At 32.7% G+C, this 20,421-nt stretch overlaps 1 protein-coding gene across 12 annotated transcripts in view; it reads left to right on the forward strand.

Annotated features, from left to right (window-relative positions):
* The window catches only part of EYA1 (EYA transcriptional coactivator and phosphatase 1), a 151,871-nt gene that overhangs the window by 43,907 nt on the left and 87,543 nt on the right, over positions 1–20,421 (forward strand). For 7 of the 12 annotated variants that reach the window (XM_044657959.1, XM_044657963.1, XM_044657967.1 and 4 more), the window contains 2 exons: positions 6,892–6,974; positions 7,373–7,559. In XM_044657959.1, the coding sequence (XP_044513894.1) occupies positions 6,892–6,974; positions 7,373–7,559 (270 nt within the window). Of the gene's footprint in view, positions 1–6,891; positions 6,975–7,372; positions 7,560–11,606; positions 11,616–20,421 lie in introns of all 12 variants that reach the window. The other 5 variants (XM_044657960.1, XM_044657966.1, XM_044657961.1 and 2 more) reach the window with 2 other exon arrangements.

Below are 20,421 nucleotides of genomic sequence, written 5' to 3' on the forward strand. Positions count from 1 at the left end.
AGTACAATAGAAATATATTAGGTTGTTGTATTCTTGTTGGGAAAGTTTTAATGACACTTATCCCCATATTTTAATCATGATATGGGAATAATTGAGTTTCAAGATCTATGTCAAGAAAGTAAAGGTGTGGAAAGTCCTCATTTTCTCCACCAAAAAAAAAAAGCAACTTCAAGCATTGCCCAGTGACAGTTTGTCATCTTAACCATATTAGAAGAGTCTTGGTCACCCAAAGATTGACCACTAGTCATTGAGTTACTCTGGCCAGTGAAGCCCATTAAGACCCTTTACTGAGGTAAGGAGTGATTGCAATCTGGGTCAGTGTAAGAAATGCCTCATTTAAGAGATTTCAAAGTATTATCAGACTCTATATTATCTGCAAACTTTTCACCTATAGAAAATCTTTGTTTGACTTAGATTCTATACTCAGTCTTGTCTGTGATAACTTCAAACATTTTTGTTGTATATATGTCTCCATTTTTATGTCACTAATAATCAAAGGATCATTAACAAAGTGTCTCTTGTATCTTTCAAGGCATTTTATGTGATTTTGTTAGATGCATCAGGGACATGGATGAAGGAGACCCTTTAAGGCAAATTCAAATGTAAATGGGGGCACTTAATCTATGCATAAGAATCCCTCACAAGCCACATATTGTTTTAGTTTTAAAATGTAATGCTATATGTGTTTTATTATATTTTATTTATTTTATTAAATATTTCCCCATTATATTTTAATCTGGTTATGGCTGCACTGAGGAGTTTTGTGGGCCACATGCTACATGTTTGGCACCTCTTTTAAGGCAAATCAAATTGATCTACTAAATCAAATGCATTTTTATACTTAATAAACACAAGATGGAGGGGCTTGTATTCTCTATACCTTTCAGTCAACTGCACAAACATAAATGTTGTCCACTCTGGAGTGTCTCCTAGAAAACTCAGCCTGTCTCCTCCTAATACCCCCTCCCCCTGAGGAACAAAACAAAACATATGGATGAAGAATGCTTATTGCTCAGGCAGTGATATGCAGTTAGACAACTTGCAGCATTAAACAGAAATTGAATTAGGCCGAAAAGAGGGCAGGAGGAAGAAAGAAGACCGAAATGCTAGTAAGAGACCGCATGTTTCTTTTGATGAATAAGTTTCCGCGTAAAACAGAAGTCTATCTTTTTAATACCAACATTTTATCAGTCATAACATATGGTTGCAAGTTTTGAGATGTTATATTATTTATGTTATGTAATATAATATTGCAATATATCATATTATAGTTTGCCTTAAGGGATCTCATCCATCCATGTCCCTGATACATAGAAAATCATTAGGAATATTGTTCCTAAAGAATTGAAAATGAGGGCCACCTAAAGCCCTGCAAATAGGCATATGAGTGTGAACAACTTGCAACACAATGCAAATGAGGGATTATTTTAAAAAGTAATATAAAGGATATAATCTTAAAATATATGTGATTAGATAAGATAATACATCAATTGCATGAGAGCAAGAGACAAAAGACAGACAGTTCACAGACTTCAGTGTTATACTTGTGATGCCAGAAATGGAAGGAGATTCCTACTTTTTAAGAAGATCTCTTGTGATCAATAAGTGAGAGTCACATAGGATGAATTGGCATGGCTGGGTTCCAGTTTATTTGTTCTCCCTCTCTCAAGTTTCTTTCTCATACTAATTCATTATCCATATATACGTCAAAGTAATTTTCCTGAAGGACAAATGCATGTCAAATCCCCTACACAATTCTATTAATGTTCTTGCTCCCCTCCCCATCTACCCCTAAGTCTCCCCCAACCACCAACACTCTCTAGCCCCTGTTTTCCAAACTTTCCACCCTTTGGGCTATGAGTAATCAAATAAATAACATTTTTGCTTTTGGAAATGGCATGTCAGTTGATCTATAAATGAATTCACTACCCGTGTGACTAACTCACTGGTTGAAAAATTCTTTTCTTGGCCACTGCTCTCCAATATGTATGTCTGTGTCTGTCTTCATCCACCTCCTCCACTTAGAATATAATATCCTTGAGGAAAAGGACTCCCTAGATTTTGGTGTTTGTATCCTTGCCATATAACACAGTGCCTGTCATGTAGTAAATACTTAATTTTTTTCTTCATTCATTTACTTATTCATAGATATAGTCTCAGCATTGCCACAAATAGCAAATAAATTCATGGATTTATCATAACTTTTTACCTTCCCCAACTTTTAAACCCTTGAAGGGAAGAAAGGGAAAGACAATTGCTCTCAAGTTCTCAACTTGAAATTTTGAGATGCTAAAACTTGTTTTTAAGTAATTTTGATCCTTGTTTGAAGAATGCTACACATAATCTATAAATAAATTCTGCTGAGTATTTGTTCTTACTTTTAATCCCATATTTGGTTAGGAAAATCTACCTAACATCCCTTTTCTTCCTTCTCAACTACTTTATCCTTCAATCATTTCATGTACTGCTAAAACTTATTCTATATTTAAAAATAAAACCTTTACCTTCTGTCTTAGTAACAATTCTAAGAGAGAACAGCAAGAGCTAACCTTCCCTACAAGGGTTTAAAAGTTGGGGAAGATAAAAAGCTATGGTAAATCCATCATCATATTAATATATAATGTATATGTCCTATATCAATATATTAATCATATATTATATAATTTATAGGATTGCATATATAAATTATATATTACATATAATACCTATTATATATATATAATCCACTTATATGTTAACCTAAAACAAGAATTCTGGAGTGACATATCACCAAGGTTATATCCTCAACTCCTTCTTGTTCAAAACTTTTATCAATAACTTGAGTGAGCATACAGAAGACATCCTTCTTCCTTTTTAACTTTTCAATTGACAAAAAACCTTAATTAGCTTGCCGATTAAAGATTCGTAAAGATATCCTAAGACTGAGGCATTGAGTCTAATCTAACAAACTGATATATCTAACAAGGTGACATCTAAAAGGGGTCCATTTAGTAGAGGCATTGATTTAGTTAATCAACTCAGTAATCATAACATAGAGAACATATGACCAGAATATGATTTTATTGGACTGTAAACTCAGATAAATTCAGTTTCTTCAGCTATAAAATGAAAATAATAATAATACCTTTTTCCCAAAGGTTGTTATGAAGATCAAGTGAGGTAATATCTGTAAAGTGCTTTGCACCATCTAGGCACTCTAAAAATGCTAGTTATTATCATTATTATTACTATTATTTTATCACATGATTGCCAAAAACCCACTGTAAAATGAGGCTACATTAATAATGCCAGTGTCGAGTAAGAGTTCCACTGCAATCTGAAGTAACATGATCATTACTGGATGCCACATTTTTAGAGGCACATTTTTACAAAAAGTAGAGTAAAATTTATTTTTCCAACAGTTAAAAAGCAGCTATTTTTGAGCTAGACACTATGCTAGGTACTGAGGATAAAAAGAGATAAAATCAGAATAATCCTTCCACTCTCAGAGCTTATATTCTTTTGGAGAGGGGGAGGAGGTGAGAAGAACATAATACACACAAAAATTAAGTATAAAATACAAAATAATTGGTGGGGGGCTGGGTAACTAATTAGGATTATTTTGTATTAGTCCAGGTGAGAGCTAATAAGGACCTGATCAAAAGCAATGTTGTATATGTAGTGTCAAATCCAGAAGAAAGTGACTAAGATAGAGGGCCTCAAAAACAAATTATATACCATTTGTAGGAAATGGAAATATATAAACTTGAAATGGAGAAACTTACTGAAACAAAATAACTACCTTCCTATATTTGAAGTATTATCATGTGGAAGAGAAATTTGACTTATTTTATATAATTCAAGGGGAAACAACTAAGTTTATAGGTAAAAGGTACAGGGGAATAGATAAAGAAACATGAGGAAGAATTTTCTAGCAAGGTTAATAAAGGAATGGGCTCATTCTGTAATTATTATGTTCCCAGGTCCTGGAAGTAAACAAAATCTGGGGAAAAAAAACAAGCTTAAGATGTTATAAAATGAATTCCATTATTGTATAGGAAGTTGAAGTAGATGACCTTTGAGGTCTCTGTATCTCAAAGATTATATATATAATTCTTTTAGCTCATCAATATAAAAGGAAATATATAAATTTGTGTCATAAAGGAACCATACATATCTTAGGTCTTATTCTAATCCTTTGGAGAAAAGACTCATTAAAATCTTATATAAACTTTTAATCTCATTTTATTATTGGACTTGAGTGTGAAACAATGTTTCTTTTAACTTTCTATACCACTTCTATTTATTCTGTATAGCAGCACAAATAGTTGGCAACATAAACAATCGAAAATCCTATTATTGAATAATGGAGCTAGAGACAGGGTAAAGATAGAATTTAGCAACCAGTATAGCATGATACTTTAGGCTACTTAAACATTGTAGTTGTTCCCTTGCTCTTAGATGTCTTCTAATCATCTATGAATTCTATGTTGAAAACAATTGATGTTAAAGACCCTGTATTTGCAGATACAGGAAAATGATCTCATTTTTTCTGAACCAAACAATAAATAAATGTGTTTTTTTTGTTGTTTTTAAGGGGTTTTTTTGGCTAAGAGAAAATACCACTTCTTTCTAGAAAGAATTGACCCTTACATGTTTGATTTTGGGGGCGGGGTTATTTTGCTGTTAATACCTACTAGATAAAATGTTCTTTCCTCACAATAATTTGTTTAAAAGCTCTAGTAGATAAGAATAGATTATGTAAAAAAAAAATCTAAGCACCAAATCTATAACACTTTTCTTCCTTCCTTCCTTCTTTCCTTCCTTCCTTCCTTCCTTCCTTCCTTCCTTCCTTCCTTCCTTCCCTCCTTCCTTCCTTCCTTCCTTCCCTCCTTCCTTCCTTCTTTCCCTCCTTCCTTCCCTCCTTCCTTCCTTCCTTCTTTGCCTCCTTCCTTCTTTTCCTCCTTCCTTCCTTCCTTCCTTCCTTCCTTCCTTCCTTCCTTCCTTCCTTCCTTCCTTCCTTCCTTCCTTCCTTCCTATTTGTTATCAATATATTGTTAGAAATGCCAGTTATTGCCTCTGGTTAAATCTTACTCTAGTCAAATAGGGAGCACTAAAAAGATGATTATTATAGTGGAGAAATGAGTATTATCAAAGGAAGATTTTCCAGTAAGTGTATACTACAGTATACACTTCCCTGGGAGGAAGACACTTTTGGAAGTTGCATTAATGTTTTCAGGCCACTAGGGGACCATTTAGTAAATAGCTGCTTCAAAATTCTAAGTGGAATCCCAGTGAAGCCTGAAGTCAGCCAGCAAATGTATTTACATGGTAATGTAGAATCTTGGAAGTACCTTTAAGTCTGGCTAGTCTCTTGGGCGCCATTTTGGTATGTCAAAGCATAATTTACTCAGTAATACCCGAATGGGCAAATACTTTTCAAAATTGCCTGCTGACCTTTCTTCCAAAAGAATAAGATGCCATTGGGGGGAAAGATCATTATTCTAAAAGTATATTTTTTCTTGTTTAGTGTATATAATAGCTAAAGGCAAATTCATGTCCTTTTCTGCACTGAAATTAATCATTTTTATGGAAAATGTGAATTTGCAAAGTCATTTCAAAACACTACTTGTTCTGTGCAAATGAATATTTTCATATTTCATATTCATATTTATAGCTATACAATGATATACATGCATATAGAATAAACAAAAAAAACCTTTGTCCATGTTGATAAACAATTTGATAAAATTGATGAAATTTTTTTTCATTGGGTTTGGGTAGTTTTAGTAGATGCTAGTAGTGTACAAATGTTCCAATTATATTTATTATCTAAGATGGGTGCCCAAAGAATTTTTACTTACATGGCACAAAAAAATACATCTTTGCCCAAGTTTATTGGACTATTGAAATGTTAAAATAAAAAGAAATTCAACATACAAATTAGTGTGATTAACAGAATTTCTCAGTATGAATTAGATTTAAGGTTAGATGAACAAAATGTAACTTTTTGGTACGTGAACAAATCCATGATTTTAGAGCTGCTAAATGATCATACATAATTTGACAAAGAGGAATATTGCATACATTTGAAAGAAAATCTTAGAAATAATTTCTGTAGAAATGTTTGATATAAGTATAGTGGATGGTTGCTAAAAACTATTTGACAAGGAGAGAAAATGTCTTTTTTCATCTTTTAAAAATCTCATGCTAACTAGGGCAAGATTTTCTCTTATATTATAAACCAAGTTATTAAGATTAGAAGCTTTGTTTGATGCTTTATATATATACATATAATATATATTTACATAGTAGCCATTGAAGTAATCTTTAATTCCTTTTTAATTTGGTAGGAGATTCTAATAGATTAAACTCTGGCCCAAGTTTTCCATGGACTGATGCGCATAATAATTCCCTCTGAGGGCTATAATTTATCTATGTTTATGATATGATATTGACTCATGCACTAATTACTGTATAAAGATAAAACACATAAATGTATATAAATATGTGAACACACTTGAGGTTCTCTAGAATAAAGGAAACAATTAAAACACATATTATTTTTAAGAGAAAAAACTCATTACATGACTGATAGTTTAGAATGAAAATATATTGTCCTCGTTTATATTTATTTCAGGTGGACCAGGAAATCCTTTGTTTTCAAATTTTTATATTTTTAGGCTTATGGACTTGGATGTAAAAGGAATCAAATTGCCAATATTTTATAACATTGAAGTTGATAAGGATTAACTGAGTTTTAAAAATTAATCTTTAACCATAAAAGGTAGCTACTGTGAAATTGTTAGTGTGTCATAATATATGTAGTTACTCTGATAGAATTGCCCCAATAGAGCAAATACTTTACAGAAATTTTTAGTAACTGTGATTTCTTAATGCATTTTGTTCCAGGTAGCAGTTTTACAACAACATCAGGACTTTATACAGGAAATAATTCTCTCACAAATTCTTCTGGATTTAACAGCTCACAGCAGGTAAATTTGTAAAGCAAAAATGTAAAAAAATTTGGAAAAGTTAACTAATATGCTCCTCTTTCTAAAGAGACTATCTTAATGGATTTTCCCACAATTTCTTTAAATTTTTATTTTCCTTTACAATATTCAATTAATGAAACTATGAACATTTGGTGAGTGATTGATTTAATTTTTGCTAGTAATATATATCTTTTTGGATGAAAAAGTGTCCAAACATCCCCAATATTACATAAGATTTGTTTGTATGTATAAACCTGGTAGCCTAAGTTTATTTTGTTTGCCCTGCTGTGTGAAGTACAGAGAAAAATGCAATGTAAACATGTGTTTGCTGTTATGATTTGGAAGGTTTAATGCAATATTTTGACAGAATCCTCTTTGGTTGCTCTTTGCTTTGCTAGGAATATGCATCTTATACCAGCTTTGGCCAGGGTCAGTATGCACAATATTATAATAGCTCACCGTACTCTTCACATTACATGACGAGCAGCAACACCAGTCCAACCACACCTTCTACAAATGCGACATACCAGCTTCAAGAACCACCATCTGGCATCACCAGTCAAGCGGTTACAGATCCCACTGCAGGTAATTACATGAATTTTATTAGGACTGCAGGCCATATTTTTGTTAGTTTGCACGCACTTCTATGGTTAAAACAGTTTTGGCAAGGCATAGAACCATAGTAGGCTAACAAGAAGTTGTGTTGTGCTATTTAATAGATTCCATTCTTAGAATCTTATTTAAAATAATGTTAAAGTTTAAAATATAGGAAATTCTCATTTGTAATGATTATAATATTATTTTATTATTTTTACCAGTGATTGTGAATTTTTGCATAAAAATTTTTAAAAGATATAATACTCAACCCAGTGGAATTGCTTGTCAGCTCTGGGATGGAGGGAGGGAAAAGGGGAGGGAAAGAAAGTGAATCATGGAGACATGGAAAAATATTTTAAAAATAAAAATTAAAAATATATAAGATATAATACATGTGACTAGAATGATATACAGTAGTATAATGGCATTGCTTAGGAATATGAAAATATGTTAGTATTAGAGAGAGAAAGAGAGAGAGAAAATGTCATCCTTTGTGTCCTACATACAATACATTGAATTCTATATATAAGTATTCTATATATATATAATATTTAGAATTCTATATATTGTATTCTATATATATGTATGTGTGTGTGCATGTCTGTGTGTTGGTATTCTGCAATTTTCTTATGTTTTAGGACAATTAAAAAATTCAGAGGTGCCTGACAGAAAAGTTCAGTTTTAGGGTCTATATTCATAAGTGGAATTCATGATTTCAACAGGGATTGGCCAAAAGAATCATGTATTTAGAGCTAGAAAGAACCTTAAAGATAATTTAATCAAGCCTTTTTATTTTATAGATGAAGAAAATGAATCCAAAGTTCACATTAATACTAAGTAACAGGTCTAGGATTTGAATCCACTTCCTCCATCTCTTAACCTCATGTTCTTTCCACTCCACCAGACTCAGTGGCCCCTAAAGTCCCTTCTCATTCCAAGTCTGTGATTGTCTGCTGGGAGTGAAACAGATCAAAAAATGTTCACTGTTCAGCATTACCACTGCCATGGTAATGTTGCCCAGTAGAATGCTTTTTCCTATTTTAGATAATGGAACATGATTTTTAATGATATAAGAATATCTATTCATTTTTATATTTTGTTTATGTGAAAGTGCCTGCCTAGCAAAAACGAATGTTCCTTAAAATAAGAGAAAAAAGACAACTTCCATGTATATTACTGTGATGCTTGGCGTACTATCTAGATATTTAAGAATCAAATGACAAACCTCCTGAAATTTAATTATGCTATCATTATAAACTTTGGAAGTTTTAAATGTTTTTTAAGACCAAAGTTGAAAATTTGGTCCAAACAAACCAAACAAAAAAACGTTTATTGTCTGCTAAATTGATAAGCAGTGTGGTGTATTAGGTAAAGCTTTGTTATGGAAGCCAGGAAGATCTGGTTTTAAATTCCACCTCTGACGACATACTGTGTGATTCTTGATAAGTGACTTAATGACTCAATAATCTAAATACCTTTTTTAAAATTATAAGGTGCAGGGAAGGTGTTGACCATTATGGGAGAGAAAATGTCCTCACCTAGAAATTCTTTATACCAATGAAATCACATGTACTTATGCCTTATATATTGAACTAGGAAAATGTATCCAAAACACTTAAAGGCATTTTTAAACATGTCTTCTACTTGACTTTAATAGCTCCATATATTTTCTGTATTCAAGTCCTGAGTTTCTTATCCACTGGTCTTTTAAAGTAGGATGTTATTTATATTTCTTTGGTGAATACTAACCTACTTTAGTGATATTCGCATGTAGTGTATTTAATAATGCTGTGCCTTTGTGCACAAAGTATATAACCATCTCATTCATATAATTCATTTAATGACCTAGTTTTACCTCCTAAATTACTCTCCATTCAAGTTTTATTTATAGGCAAACTAACAGTATTTATTTGAATATGTACTTGATATTGTAGAATAGATTCCATAATCTCTCAGAACCTCAACAAATTAGGTTGAACATAACTGCAAACATACACATGAACACATACATGCACACATTTAAGATATCTTATGTTTACAGATTCTGATCAGGCTGGAAATATTTAGAAATCTCTTTCCTTCTGTACAACCTTTTCTATTCATACTCTAAGAATTTAAGTGAGTTTACAAATGAAAAAGAAGTAGGTTATTTCCAAAGTTAAAGGAAAATCTGGTTGAGGTTTATTTTAGATTGGGGTTTTTTTTGTTTGTTTTTTTAAAGAAAGAGACCTCAATTAATTTGGCAACTATTGATTTGTCTCCTCCCGAATGCATAAAATTAAAGACCCAGTGCACTTGTTGGAAGAATAGATTTCTGGTGTTTTGGGAAATGATGCATTAAATGTGTAAACTCCATGATGACAAGGGTAGTATCTTTTCTGAACCTCATCTACCAGAGAACCTTGCATATTTTTCCGTATAAAACAGGTGCTTAATAAATTTTAGTTGAAAAGAACAAGTTGTTTTATCACTAATTTTAAGAGAGCAATATGTTTCTGTTTTTAATGATCTATTATGAGAAGTTTTGCCATCAAGGCTAGGGAAAATAATTTTTCCCAAGTAGTAGAACTGAGATAAATAACTTAATCTCTTTGAATTATTTTAGATTTTTCTTTGAATCTTAAGAGGTATTTGAATTAAGGGTTAAGTGCTGTTCAAGCCTGGAAACCTGGATTCTACTCATATTTCCATTCTAGATCTTTGGAGAATTAATTTGTCTTTTTTGTTTATTATGTCTCTGACTCTTTCAAATGAAGATTGTGATTCTTATCTATTTTATAAGCATCTTTTAAAGACCAATGAACTTGTATGCCCTAATGATTTTTTCCAACCACAATTTATAAAAATATTGTATAGAAAATCCGTTAGTTCCATGAAACTTTCAGTTATTATCGTTTTTATATGTGTAAAGTACATCATACATCTTAAGTCCCACACTTAGGAAGAATGTGTTCATAGTTAAATGCTAAATGAATGTGCATATATAATCCATTAGTAGTAACATAAGAAGAATATAAATGTCTAGACCAAAATAGCATCCTTCATCTGTTTCAAGAATATAGTATTTTTATAATAATTTATTTCTGAAAAATTTTCAGTGAAATGTTAAAAATTACAACAAAAATTACATCATTTAGAAACAGATAAGAAACCATGTCTAGTATTAATGTTTCACAAGGATTTTAGTGAGTTTTCTCATATAAAAGAACTTTATATAAAGCCAGTTCTTGGTTTGGTTCCATATCTGATCTTTATCTAATATTAAACAACCACCACCAAAAGAAACCCTGTGTGGTCTTTAAAAGGATTTTCTCCTCAGTTCTAAATTAATCCAGTGAGTTGAATATATGGCTGAAGCTTCATTTTGTAACCTAATTGGGTTTTTAAACAGATTTTTAAAAAGTTGCTGTGCTGCTATTTTCTAGATCTTTCATTTTAGGACTTAGTCCTAAGCCATTTTATTTAAAGAATATATAAATTGATGGCACGTGATTAATATCACTAATTACATAGTTTCAGAGTTATAAAAGTACCTCATTGATAATCTGGTCTAATTATTTTTTTTACAAATGGTGAAATCAAGGTCCAGAGAAATGAAATGTCAGTCACTAGTTATCAGAGCCCTCTTAAGTATTTATTAGAGAAAGGATTTGAAGCCTTTAAGTTTGGTTAAAAAGAAAAAGCACAGAATAGAAGTTACATGACATAGCCCAGGAGGGCAGCAAGAGACAGGAGAAAGACCACTGGTTTCTCAGTCAGAAGACCTGGGTTCATATGTGACCCTGAAACATGTCGTCTACATGTCATTCAACCACTCTGGGGACTGGAGTTAGGTTAAATATTTTTTGGAGTCCTTTTCAGCTTTAAATTTTTGACACTAATGTATTTCATTTGTCTCCAAATTTAGTGGAATTAACAATCATAGACAATTATTGGAAGATTTTCTTTTGAGGGGATTCAGATTTCATTGTTATAGGGAACCCCACAAGAGGAAACTCCAAATACCAGTAGAAATCAGCATTGTTATTCATAGAGACTTGCCTGGTGGGCACAGAAAAGTAAATGACTTGAGGGTAAGGGCTAGACAAATAAAGTTAAGTGATTTGCCCAGGATCACAAAATTAGGAAATATCAAAGGCTAGATTTGAACCCACTTCCTCTTGACTGTAGGCACAGTATGCTATCCACTGTGCCACCTCTTTGCCCCCTTGTTCCCTTCTCTCCTCCTTATCTCTACAGCCACCCCACCCCCAATTAAATGATAGAATGAAGAGAGCACCAATTTTAAAAGAATTTCCACTCCCCTCATTATTAATGTCCTGAAATATTTAATTCTTTTTACATGAGCAGTGGTATTCTTTTATCCCTTCACAGTATGTAGAAAAGAAAAAATAAGAAAAATGGATTTTAAGATGTTTTCCTTTTGTGATGAGATTTGAACCAGTACATTAGAATATCATTCCATAGCCACTGAAGTGTAAACAGCATGTTGTTACCTTGCACTGAACCCTTAAAGCTTAAGGCATATCATTACCAAAGTAACCTTATATTTTTTAGTGAATCAAAATATTTTAACCACTTGTGGAGAAATGATGTAGTCATAAAAGGAATATTATTTTTTTAAGCTTGCTTTTTTTCCCTGAAGGGTCACCTAAGTCTCTTTTCTCTTTGTTTATCCATGCCAAATATGTTTCACATAGGAAGTAATATATACTGTCAAATTATATTTTTAAATTCCAATGATCATTTGTAGCTAAATAATGTGGTTAATTTGGGCACCTAGGTGGCACAGTGGATAGAGTGATTGGTTTAAAGTCAGGATGACTTCTCTTCCTGAATTCAAATCCAACCTCAGATACTAGGTGTGTGACCCTGAGTAAGTCACTTTACCCTGTGTGCCTCAGTTTCTTCATCTACAAAATGAGCTGGAGATAGAAATGGCAAACTGCTTCGTTTTCTCCCAGTCTTGTAGAGTCAGACACAGCTACAAAACAACTAAAAAGGAACAAATGTGTTTTAAAGTTAAGGGACCAGATTTTGCTGTATGCAAATTTGTGCATTATCTTGTGAAATTACACTTCAAACATGAATTAATGTTGTATACAACTGCAACCGTGATTACTTTTATGATTTGTTATCTCATTAGAATTATCCTTATTGAGGTTAAATAGATCTCCTATCTTAAAAAATCATTATGTTCTTCTAGTTTCCTTTTAAAGCTTAATATATCTTTCATATATACCGGAATTCATAAATAATTTAACATTATTATTTTCATGCTGCAAGATGAAATGCCAGAGATAATTAATCTCTGAATTGCACAAAAAGCATGTTGCTTGTTTCTTAAATTTCAGTGCCATTTTTAAATGTCACAAGAAAGGAAAATTTTGAATGAAGTACATATTGATTACAAATTGTCCAAGAAAGAACATAATTGTGTAGAAAAAGTTAAGTATTCAATGCAAAAATGTGATAATGAAATAGACATGAGCAGACAGAAGACAGTAATTGCATATATATGTTTAACTGGTTAAGGTGGCATATAGTAAAATCTTGCTAATATTGAATTTCAAATGAGAAGAAAAATCAGCGTAAGAGGGAATTCAATATGCATGGGAAACCATTTGCTCTCTCTACTTCTTTGATCCCTGCCAAGGCCCTAGAAAGTGGAGTGGAGGCAACAACACTGAAACATTCTTGTGCAAAGTTCCATGAGAACACTAGACTCTCAGAGGAATTCAATAAGAGGGTTCAAAACTAGGTAGCTGTCTTTACTAGTAGAATGGTATTTGCTGGAAACTGAGGCCATGTCTATACTACAAATGTTAACCATGGCAAAAGTCCATGCATTTCCAAAAATATGAATGCTGACTTGGTTTTTGCTGTGTGAAAGTTTTTGAAAATGTTATTGTTTAGTCCATAGTTACACATTTTTACAGTGGGGGTTTATGAACAGCAGTCAGTCCATGGAAACATTTGCAAAACTGCAATTCGTTAAGCTCAAAAACAAACCATTTCCCTGCAAAAAAAAATGAAACAAACATTTTGGAAACATTTGTCAGCAAAACAAATATTTGTAGCTAAAATAACTGAGCTGGTAAGATGTGAGAAAACAAAACAGATGTTTGTTTTTTGTTGTTGATGTTGGAGTGGGGTTTTTAAGACATTCATTTTATTTTTCCAATGGAAATGTAGCTTTGTCAGTAAAATTTTCAGAAGTAAGTGAAATGAAGTTTACCCTTTATTTTCCATTGACACATTTAACTTTTAAAGAAGGATTTGATATTTGTCATTTTGAGACAGCATGGAAAGTGAAAAACGTCATACACTTAAACAGTAATTTTCTCTACACCTGGCCAAATATGCAATCTGAGTTTGCTTTTAACTGATTTAGCCAGCCATTTTGATGTTATATGCAATGTTTCAAATGTACATATTTTATAATAGATAATAAAAATTCATGTTTCCAGCAAAACACATAGAAAACTCATTCAATATTTGGTTATTTTTAGTTTCTGAAAAAAATATAATTTGTTGAGTACCATATAAGATGCATATAGTTTACAAGAGTTTTAGAGTATAATTTCAGATGCTTTTATATTCTGCCACTTCTAAGTTTAGAATACTCATGGAGAGAATGGAAGAATATTAATAGTTCTGTCTTGTACTGCCTATCATATCTCTGCTCCACTTATTTTCCATAAAATAAATATAAGGATGAATTTAGAATAAAGAAGAATTGATAGATTGATGGAAGGTAGATAGCTGCCCAGTCCTAGTACAGTTCTAAGAGAGGTCTTAAACAAATTCTTCTTGCTGAATCAATGACATAGTACTGTGAGTGAAGTTTCACGTAAAAAATGCCAGTGGAAATTCAGAAAAAAATAATTGTAAAGTCTACTTTGTTGAAATGAATTATAAAATTTAGAAAAAAAGTGAGACGAAATACAAATCATGTATTTGCTAGAATCAATATATCGCTTTATTAAAATGTAATCACTACACTTGCATGTGACTAATATATACAGATAGCTTATTGTACTTTCCTCTCATCTATCTTACTACTTACCACTTAAACCCACTGTCTTCTTCCCCTCCATCCAGACAGTGACCACCTGCCCTGAGGCAGATTGGAGAACCAATTATCTTAGTCGCTCTTCCAATACTGATTCCTTTCTCTTCTCTCAGAAGGATTATACACATACCATTCCTCCAGCCTTTCTTTTTCATCACATATAGCTCATGGCAGCTTAATTTTAGAGTTCTTCTGAGGAAAGCTACAAGTTTCTAAGTGAAATCAAGCTTTATAAAGAACAAGTCTATAGTCAAAAAGTTCTTTAAAGTACTTAGCAGCTCAGTTCAGAATTCCTAACTAGCTCCTCACCTGCTAATGGAAGTTGCTTTTTCTTAAACATCAGCATTTTCAAAACATAAAAAAAAATTTGTTTTATAACTGCTTTGGTTTGGTTTTGTTTAATTGCAAGTATTACAACAGCATTGCTTTATTCTGAAACCTTACAGTATTTCAGTTAAACTAAGAGTTAAATCTACTTAAGTGAGCTAGCTTTGGAACTTAACTTCCCCCCCCACCCCATTTAGGAAATTGTCATATTTCCCTTTAGCTAAAATTCTATGGAGAAATGAATTATGATTTCCAGGTAACAGGCTTACAAATGAACTTTTAAAAAATTTATTTATTTAGAATATTTTTCCATGGTTACATGATTCATTTTTTCTTCTTTCCCCCTCCCAGAACTGACCAGCTATTCCACTGGATTAAATATGTATTATTGCTCAGAATCTATTTCCATATTACTCATATTTTACAAATGAACTTTTGAAGCAAACCACACACAACTTGGGCTCATTTTGTGCCTTTAAATTTGAAGTGATAAGTTTGGGGAATGATTGAAGAAATAAGGAATCATTGAATTTTTAAATTAAAAAAAACCTCAGAGGTGTCTGGTCTAACCATTGTTTTGAAGATGAAGAAATTTTTATGCAGAAGAAATGACTGCCCGAGAGATGTTTTATGAATATTAATGTGATGTCAAGTCTCTTCTGATGTATTTTCCAAAAGGAGGATTGAAAAGTCCCCAAATTACATTTTTCCAAAGGGTAGATATTTGAAAGTATGAAGTAGTGGTTGAAGTAACATTCGAGAAGAATTATGAGTTCTTGTACGTAGAATGCAATGTGCTGTGGAGTGGATAGAGGCATAGAGTCCATTAATAAGTGTCTTAATCAAGTAGCCAGACTCCGGCAATATAGGCTAACATTCTCTCTTCACTGTTCTGTCTGAGCTAAATGTCTACAGCACTGAGAGGCTAAACAACTTAAACCTAGACTCAACCAGGTAGTATGTGGCAGAGGCAGGACTTGAATATGTCTGTTCCTAGCTTTGAGGCTGACTATTCACTATGTCATACAAAATAAGTATATGGTAATTTGAGGTACCTCAAGACTCTTACCACTCTAATCCAAATTCCTCAGAGATGCCAAAGTGATTTTCTTTAAATACATCTCTGTGTCCTTCTCATGCTCAATAATCTTCAGTGGTTTCCTTTTGCTAGTACTATAAGTCCTCTGTTTAACTTTTAAAAATCTTCACAAACTGGACCCAAACTATTCTTCCAGCCTCAGTTTTCAATTACTCTTTTTTGTGCATTGCGTGACTCAACCAAACTCTCAGATGACACTCCATTCCTGGTCTTATGCTATTGCACTGGCCATTCCCCCCAACCCAAGACCTCTCCTTATCTCTACCTCATAGAATCCCTCTCTTCCTTTCAATATATAGAAAAAGCACAACCTTATACAAGAAATATTCTCTGAACTCTACATTGCTAGTACCTTCTCCCTTACTACCTTTTACTTATCTTGCATGTATTTATTTACACTTACTCTCTCTATGCTGATACATGGGATTCTTTTCTCCCTCATTAGAATATAGCAATTTTTCTTTTTGCATTTGTATCTTCAGTTCCTCGCAAAATAACTGGTGCTTGGAAGATGCTTGATAAATGCTTTTTGATGGGTTAGTGGCATACAAATATTTACTGAATCCCTTCTGTGATACTTGGCACTGTGGTAAATACTAGGAGGGCTATAAAAGAAGACAAGTCTCCTTAATTAGGTACTAATCTGACTAGCAGAAAGGAAAAACACCTGAAGCAATCTGGGAACAGAAAAGCTTTTATATACATGATTAAGTACCAAATTACATGGCATAGGTAAGTGGTTTATGAGTTTGGAAGTATAATAACTTTATTACATAGCATATCAGAAAATGTTGAGGGGCAATCAAATATTCTGGTTAATGAGAACTGTCTATGTAATAACATAGTTAATTTACAAACAAGTAGAATACAATGAACTGCATAACCCTGAAGCCGTGCTGGACATAATCTGATCTTTCTTTAGTGATACAGAAGATGTTTGGGGATCTTATATTTCCTCAGTTTCATCAGTCAGTCAATGTTTATTAAGCTCTTACCATGTGTCAGATATTGGTTCATCATGATGAACATGAATTGTGATTAATATTGTACATATATATCCACTGTAGTTAGGAGAGGCATATAGCATTATTGATGTGACCACTGTCTATACTAGAACTTTTACAGTGTAATTCTTATGCATGTCATTCTATAAAACTTCCATTGCTCAGTGTTCATCTATGGTGGCAGACCAAGATACTGATGGACTAACCCATCCAGCTTCTTTCTAATGTAGGGGAGAAGAAACAGCTTCTTTATTTACCTTGTTTTTCCCTTGTGGATTATTAGGTTACTCCTTGGAGTAGCCAAAGATCAGATTGAAAAGATCTTGTAGTATTCCAGGGTTTAAAGCCATCAACCAATGTGCACAAAGCAGCAACATTAGAAGAATGACCTCATCTACTCCTCAATTTTGATATACTCTAAAGAAAGTGATGAACACCTTTGATGATAATACATTTCCTTGGTTTCTGTCTAGGTTGTTATTAAGAATCAGTTAATTACTAGGAAGCTGGCTAACACAGTGGCTGAGTTTGGAATTAGGAAAATCTGAGTCAAATTCTGCTTCCAGCATTTATTAAATAGATAATCTTAGGCAAGTCAGTCAATAAATGTTTCCAAAAACATAGAGGAAAAACTCTTCTTATTTCTTCATTTGATTATCTTTTTCAGCAACTAGAACTTAATTTGCAATTCTTGAATCATGAAGATTTGTGTCTGAATCCTACTTCACATATTTCCTAACTTTCAATGGCAGGAAAGCAGCAGTATTAAGGGAGGTCAGTAAAGTGTTATTCTAGAAAGTGGAGTTTTAGCTGGGGCTTTAAAGAATCCAAGGAAACTAGGCGTCAGAGATGAGGAGCGAAAACCTTTTAAATATGGGGGACCGCCATTGAAAATACCTGGAGTCGAGAGGTAGAGTGTCTTGTTAAAAAACACACCAAGGAGGTGCAGCAGGGATCAAAAAGCATAAGAAATCTGGAAAGGGAAAGGGCAGATTTTAAGGGCCTTGGATAACAGAGGGTTTTATATTAGTTTCTGGATGCAATAGTCACTTAAAGTTTAAGTCACTTAACCTCTGTTAGCCTCAGTTTCATCATATGTACAGTAGAAATAATAATAGCATCTAATTCACATTGTTGTTTTAAGGAGTAAATGAGATATTTATAAAAAACTTTGCAAATCTTAAAGCACTATATAAATTCTAGCTATTATTAATTAATTATTGAACAACCATAAGCCTATGGTTGTATCTCTCAAAAAATTTATATCATATTAACATAGGAATCAAAGGTATTTTTGATAAACATTCATTGATTATATTTTGCTTGTCCAAATTAAGTACTTTTTAAAAAAATCAACAAAAAAGTAAACCACAGATTGCTGGTATGTTATCTATACCACTCAATCAATCATATGGTTATGAAAATGTGGTCACTGGATAGCATAATATCAGGTTATTCCAACAACATGATGTCATTACTACGTATTTGGATCATACTTTCTGTTTTAAAAGTACATTCACATGCAATATCTAACATGTATATAGCACTTTAAAATTTGTAAAGCTTTTTACATAATTTAATTCATTCAGTCTTCAAAGCAATCCTGTGAGATAGATGCTAGGTTAAGCGACTTGCCTAATGACACATAGCTAGGGAATATCTGAAGTAGGATTCAAACACAAATGTTTCTGATTCAAGAATTGCCAGTTAAGACCTAGTTGCTGGAAAATATAGTAAAATTAAGAAATAGAGTTGTTCACTTTCTGGCAACATTTTTGTTTTCTGTCTTGATAAGAAGGCTGTAGCAGGCCATGACTTCTTTTTTTTTTCAAATATTTCAAGGGCTAGAAAAAGATATGATGTGCTCTGCTTGGTCCCAGAAGAGGAAATGTTTGAAGTTGCTTAGGAACCAATTTAGACGTCACATAAGGAAAGAACTTCATTAAAATTATAATTGTGCTAATGAATCCTGTCTGGAGGTAGTGAATTTTTCCTTATTATAGATCTTCAAGCAAGATTAGATAACTATTTGTTAGATATGTTATAGAAAGGAATTCTAGTTCAGCTACAATTTGAATTAGATGATCTCTGGAATGAACAAAACTAGGCACTAATCCACTGAATTCAGTAGCATTATGGAATGCTGTATACCCCTAGTTTTTTCTATAATGAGAGAACAGCAATGCATTCTTATATCTCTTCTTTGGAACCAATTTAATTTTAATCTATAGCAAATTTAATCTATAGCAAAAATTTGATATTACTTGGTTAAAATTTCACCACTGAAATTTCATGTTGATTCAGGACTGTGGTATAACAATTACTCTGGATTTTCAAAAACTATACCAACTGAGGTTAAAGTTGTTTCAGATCCTATCGATTTAGAAAGATGTAGCAGTGAAATTTGTGTCTGTTGTCTGAGAACTAGCCTAGTTAAATTTCGAGAAGCAAAATACTAGGAAGTTGATCACAAGGTGATGGATTTTTTTTCAACCAAAGCAACACAGGAAAATATCTAGTTAGATTTATACCAATGAAATCATGGATCTTTGAAACAATGAATTAGAAACCAAGAGGCAGGGTGAGAACCAAGTCTTGTTCTCATTTACACTGACTTCCTGCACTCAATTGTTCTGATCTCCTTTAAAGTAGAAGAGTTATTATAGTGCTTAACGTAATATATTTATTTGTAGAATGAATTTTTAGTTCCAGCTTCATACAGCTGCTTATAGTTAAGTTTTAAGCTTCAAGTGTTTATTCAGCATTCATTTAATAAACATTTTTTAAGAAATATATGCTGCAAAGTACTAGAAGAGATATATAAAAGAGTGAATTGTGGTCCCTTCCTTTAAAGAACTTCTAACTAACAAGGGAAATATTCCTCATAAGCATGCAATATTGCCCATAACTTTCATAAGATATTTTTTCTAAAATAATCTTTTATTTAAAGCCTATTGTCTCATGTGATAAGTTAATTTTTTAATTAATCTGGATAAATTTGCATTTAAATGAACTTGGGACCTATTTTTCCATCTTCTTTTTTCCTCTACCTAATTTTCTCCATATGGAACAGTTAGGGAGATAGAATCTACGGTGGCAGAACCTTTCAATCTACCTTCTTCTCCCCAAAATGCAGGCTAACCCATTGTCCACTGTCATCAGCATCATTTGTTGTCTGCATATAATTTAAATGTGTTTGCTTCCTCCAGATTCAAATACAAAGGGTCCAGTAAACAAGCAATTCTCCTCAGCCACAAGGTCACAGGCCCAGGCTGCTTCTCAGTTTACTGCAGTTATGTTAGGCCTCACGCCAACATGTATCCACTCTATCGTATGTTGGAACTC

This window comes from Gracilinanus agilis, chromosome 1 (assembly GCF_016433145.1).
Source record: "Gracilinanus agilis isolate LMUSP501 chromosome 1, AgileGrace, whole genome shotgun sequence".
NCBI classification, from domain to species: Eukaryota; Metazoa; Chordata; class Mammalia; order Didelphimorphia; family Didelphidae; genus Gracilinanus; species Gracilinanus agilis.